Here is a 5,505-nt window from a genome sequence, read left to right as displayed (position 1 = left end):
AATATTTTTATAATACGTATTAAGCTTTTTTCTAATGTGTATTACAAAAATGTTTATTTTATATTAAGAAAATGTTCATGGTATAGAAAAAAACTTAATATGTATTATAAAAATATTCATTGTATACTAAAAATTTTAATTATGTATTTGATTTTTATTCAGCATATAGAGTATTACACATGAACATTTTCTTAATATAAAATAAACATTTTTGTAATACACATTGGACATTTTTTTACACAGTGAACTTTTGTATTATACCAAAAATTTGAAAAAATAAAAAAATAAAAAAATACAAATACAAATACAAATACAAATAAAAAATAGAAAAGAAAAAATGAAAAGAAAAGAAAAAAAATGAAAAATAAGAAACAGAAACAGAAAAAATGTAGAACCAGTGAAGCTCGACCTTGGGCTAACCCAAACTGGGCGTCGAGACTAGGCGCTTTCAGCGATGTCGTGGCTCCTTCATGCACGCACGCGTCAAAATAGGATCTGCCTAGACCTAGTGATTCGGCGAGATTGCAATGAAGGTCGGTGGACGTGTGGTCAAACTAGAAAGAATGAGAAGAGAAGTAGGGCTATATTTGCTCATGGGCTAATTTAGAGTGGTAGTATATTCAACCCAGTATTTAGAGGACCAGGCGACAGAGTTCCGGGTCAATTGAATTTTGACAGTTTTCCAAACTGTTTGCAGAACTGAAGTGTATTCTTTACCAGGACCTTTTGATGAGTGAAGAAATTCAATTCCAATATGATTTATTTAGACAAACTAGACGTACATGGCCTCTTTCTCCGTAAATAGATCTCCATCCGAGTTCAGGCTATCGGGTCTTCCTTGGATTGGATTATATTGGATCAGCGTCATTCTTGCACTAGAAGCTCCGGGTGAGTTTGTAGCCTGGGAGCGCCGGTTACGGTTAGCTAGGGTTTGCTAGCTGGAAAATGTCGAATATATGTGGTTGCATTTAATTTTGATTGTATGATTAACATGATGACCCCCTATATATTTAGGTATAAACTACATGTTGATCTGGGACAAAGATGATGATGAGCTATGGCTCTATTCCTCCCACATGTGCGGAAACCACAAGACTTTAGATGGAGATGATCTATATATGTTCTTGGTTTAGGTATTCCCATGTCAGGATCTAGTATGCCCTGATAGCTACTCTTTCTCCCATGTGATTCCAGTATGCACAACGCCAATCTTTCCCTTGCGAGATTCTACATCAACGTGGCCGCCGGGTCTTCCTTGGATTGGGTTATACTGGATCGGTGTCGTCCTCGCACTAGAAGCCCCGGTGAGTTGGTAGCCCGGGAGTGTCAGTTATGGTTAGCTAGAGAGATCGGTTGATTAGCTAAGTTTTGCTAGTTAGAAAATGCAGAACATATGTGGTGGCATTGAATTTTGGTTATATGATTAACATGATGACCCGTTATATATGTATGTATAAACTACTTGTTGAGCTGGGACAAAGATGATGATCAGATAGATGAGCTATGGCACTATTCCCCCATCTGTGTGGAAACCACAAGACCTCCAATGGAGATGATCTATATATGTTCTTGGTGTGGGTATTTCCATCGGGACCTCCGTGGAACCACATGACGTCCCTGGCCATCGGGCCTTCTTTGGATTCGATTCTATTAGATCGACGGACTGGCCGATAAGAAGAAAGTGGTTTTCATCACGTCCTTCGTTTTCTTTACCATCTCCCGTCTTATCACCCCATCTCAAGATTGAACCGTGAGATCAGGACCGACATAGATCGATCGTCTCATCACCCCATATCTACTTATGTTTTTTTTTCTGCGCGAGTACAACATAATAGTTTTAAAGTGAGGGTGATATGAGGTTTCTGTCAATGAGTGTAGCACACACCACCTCCATTAGCCTTGCCGGCTCGGTGCCTCGTCTGTTGTTCTTGTGTCGACTGCATAGTCTCCCCGCCATGACAACTGTCATGTACGATTGCCAACGACGAGGACATCTATCTCGGCCAGTCAGCGAAATAACCTTTTAATGAACAAATTTTAGTAATATTATTTTCAGCACCAGCTATATTCCATATTGATTCGATTTTTTTCCTAATTTATTTCACTATTCTAAATGTTCTCTTAAAAATTACTTTCTAAAATAATAATTAAGCATGTACTCTGCTCTACGGAAATAATGTTAACCTTTCTGCTAAAGCCCTCAGTTTCCCTTCAATTTTTTTAATTTCGCACCAAATAATTTGGTCGTGTCTTGCGCCAAAAAAATCTTAACCTCCCTGCTAAACACCCCTCATAAGTACTCCCGATTATTTCTCTTCACCATATCGTGAAGATTGGGTCTGAGCTCTCTCGTTCCGGTTCCTCCCTCCTCACGGCGTCATGACGGCGTCGACACCGCGGATCACAACGGAGTCCATTGAACATACAGTCTATCAGGTTTTTCCTTTGTCCCAAATCTCCTCCTCGTAGATGTGCAGCGCAGCGCCCCCTTTCCATCGTAGAACTACCACGCCGCCGGCCGCCGTGCAGCACTCCTCGGTCTCGCCTCCGGCATGGCCGCCGGGATGCAATAGCCCGCCTCACCTTCGTACTACAACAACCCCCGAGATGCAACATGCTCCCTCGCCGGCGGTGGCGGCGGCGCACACGCCGAGCTGGGAGACGGTCGACCTGCTGTCGTTGATGCCGTCCACGGCCTCGGCCACGACGACCGCGGCCATGCCCGGCGGCCGGGACCACAACCACGACTCCGGTATTTCTGTATTTTGGAGTGTTATGCGTAGTCTGATGGTGCCTAGTCTAATGGTGGAATTGTGTGTGCTATTACTGTTCCAGAATGTGCCTGTGTTGTTCTTACCAAGTTTTCTGAAGCATACCACATTCAGGCAAGACTGAAGCATACTGCCACATTCTGCTTATTTAACCATGGTAGTAGACTACTAGTAGTTTGCTTACCACATTCAGGCTAGATTACTGCATGTGTATGCATTTGGGAGTAGCCTTGTCAGGATGCTAATTGGTGTGTCATGTCTATGCTTCAGAGCTTCAGTATAGACTTGATTATATGTGCTCTGCTTTGATCTTTAACGCCTAGCTTTTAATTTCTAAATCAAAATCATAGACATATGCTATGCTAAAAGACTTCTGTTTTGCATGCTCCTGTTCCGCGCGGTATAACACAATCTGATTTCATTTAATCTTTTAAGCCTTTCTGCAAGGTACACAACTTGCTCGCTACAGAGGAAAGAGATGATGCACATTACTCCTTTCTGCAAGGTACACAACATCCTTAAATCTTAATCACTTATCTAAATGGTGCAAATTGATAATGCTAAGTCCCTTACTTGTTTTTGTGTTCAGTAAAGAAAGGATATGTTCTCATAACAAGGATGGAAAGTATAACGTCCTACAAAAACCAATATGGACAACACAGATCTGGTAAAATGTTTATGACATTTAAGCTACCTCTAACATTTGCTATAATACGAAAAATCCTGGATCGCTTAATCTTCAAAACTGTTAATTCTTTTACAGGAACTCAAGAACAACTTGGTACTCATGTAGCTGCTAATGACATGTGTGCACTGGATGAATGGCCATCCCATGCTCGCCGCAACCGTGCACAACTATGGAATGGTATTTTTTTTAATATTTGTGTCCTTGTTTCTTACTCCCTCCGTAAACTAATATAAGAGCATTTAGAATACTAAAGTAGTGATCTAAATGCTCTTATATTAGTTTACAGAGGGAGTACAATGTAATACTGATTACTGCAATAATTCTTGTATGGTTTGGGTTGTAGAAAGTGATGGACAGAATAAGAAAGGGCGAGGTGTACTTTTCGTATTTAGGACAAAGCATTTAAAGAGGTTCAAAACAAAGAAAATGAAACTGAAGGTCCAGTTTCCAGTGAACATAGAAGCAATATTTTCCAGACCGCATAGAAAGGCACTCCGCAATGCAACTCATCACAGCCTCATGGGTATGGATACATGGCCAAACCACCAAGTGGTTCTGAAAAGGATTAAATCACAATTTGAAGAGCAAGCACGTGCTACAGCAGAGATCCAAAAGGTAAACTCTGAGCTCAGCCATCAGGTCACCAAATTACAAGATCAATTACAAGCTGAACGTGAAAGCACACAAGAGAGGATTAACTTCGAGCGTGCTGAGAGAGAAAACCTTGAGGAGAGCTTAAAAGAAGAGCGTGCTGATATGGAAAGATTGTTGGAAGAGGAGCGAAGATCAACATTGAAATTTGAGAAAAACATGATGGCAAAGTTTGCACAGTTATCCCAACAGACGCAAACACATCAGGTGATTAGTCATATGCTTGCAAATTTGTAAGATTTATTTTGCTTGCTTCATTGCTAAAAGTGCACTTCTATTTGCAGATGAATAAGAAAAGGACTAACAAAGAATTAGTAATCCAAACTTGCAAAATACTCTTTTACAGACCGCTAGTACTACTGGGACTCTTGGTACAAGGCACAATGTAATTGCTCCCAATACGCTCATACAAGCTGCAACAATTCGAATGTTTCGAGCAATGGTAAGTGGTAAGTCACAAGCTTGGTTTGTCTTCATGTTGACCTTTATTTGATACGCAAATAGCATTCATAATGTGCAATTGTCTGCTTGCTTGCACTACTGTATTTTGTTGTTGTTGAAGCACATAAAGTAGGGAAGCCAGAAATAGAACAGTTTTCTCACCATTAGTAATTGTGAACTTGCGCCAGCATGTAGGTGTTTCGGAGAAGTTTAGATGTTTTATTAATTTATTTAGGTAATTATTCTAGTGTTTGAACTACAAATTCTTTTGTGAAATTATCCAATTCTTTTTGCATAGCACCTGATTGTTAATGGAGTGGTACATCAGGCACAAGCATTTTCTTGCTAGTTGTTGTAGTCATAACAATTGGGCAGAAATGTACTATGCATGCATGAATATAGTAATTATACAATTGTCATGACAGTGGTTATATCTTTATGCTAATTAGTCGTTGTGTTGTTTCTTTCTTTCTTGACTAATTATTTTCTATTTTCAGTTAACTTGAGCTAACTAAAATTTTGATTTCTTCATTGCAGGATCCAAAGATTAACTAGAATGTACTCTAGACCATGGACAATTTACTCTTCGCTCTTAATTAGGTTGGCACATTCAGTATGTTGAATGTGTGCTTATATTTCAGTTTCATTTGATGGATATTGGCTATGCAAATATTGATATTGTATGAATGTACATCATATATGTATTATCTGAATCATGTAATTGAATGCATGTATATTTTTTTTTGGTTGCAATAGGCTATTGCCACAACCTATTTCTGGTTGGAACATGGTGGCACAATGAAGAATGTTGCGTTGCATCAAATCTTAGTTGCCACACCGACCTATTTTGTTGCACTAGGCTATTGCGACAGTACACTTTATATTATTGCAATAACTTATCACTACAAACAGGCAGTCCATTGAGATAACTACTTGTCGCCACCAATTCAGTTT

General features: G+C 39.5%; 1 protein-coding gene across 7 annotated transcripts; it reads left to right on the top strand.

Moving 5' to 3' along the window:
* Positions 1 to 2,313: 2,313 nt before the first annotated feature.
* LOC123081641 (uncharacterized) lies at positions 2,314 to 5,238 on the top strand. 7 transcript variants are annotated; one of them, XM_044504189.1, is made up of 7 exons: positions 2,314 to 2,436; positions 3,219 to 3,276; positions 3,361 to 3,438; positions 3,535 to 3,636; positions 3,803 to 4,317; positions 4,457 to 4,559; positions 5,089 to 5,238. In XM_044504189.1, the coding sequence occupies exons 1-7, from the start codon at positions 2,380 to 2,382 to the stop codon at positions 5,100 to 5,102; spliced, it is 927 nt and encodes a 308-aa protein (XP_044360124.1). In that variant the 5' UTR covers positions 2,314 to 2,379; the 3' UTR covers positions 5,103 to 5,238. The 7 variants fall into 7 exon arrangements, 5 of the variants coding, with proteins under 5 accessions (XP_044360124.1, XP_044360126.1, XP_044360125.1 ...); XM_044504191.1 differs by having other exon boundaries at positions 2,329 to 2,752; XM_044504190.1 differs by having other exon boundaries at positions 2,329 to 2,752; positions 2,836 to 3,276.
* The last annotated feature ends 267 nt before the right edge of the window (positions 5,239 to 5,505 follow it).

The sequence above is a fragment of the Triticum aestivum genome, chromosome 4A (genome assembly GCF_018294505.1).
Source record: "Triticum aestivum cultivar Chinese Spring chromosome 4A, IWGSC CS RefSeq v2.1, whole genome shotgun sequence".
Lineage (NCBI taxonomy): Eukaryota > Viridiplantae > Streptophyta > Magnoliopsida > Poales > Poaceae > Triticum > Triticum aestivum.
The sequence above is the reverse complement of the archived record's forward strand: the minus strand, read 5'-3'. Positions and strand labels throughout refer to the sequence as shown.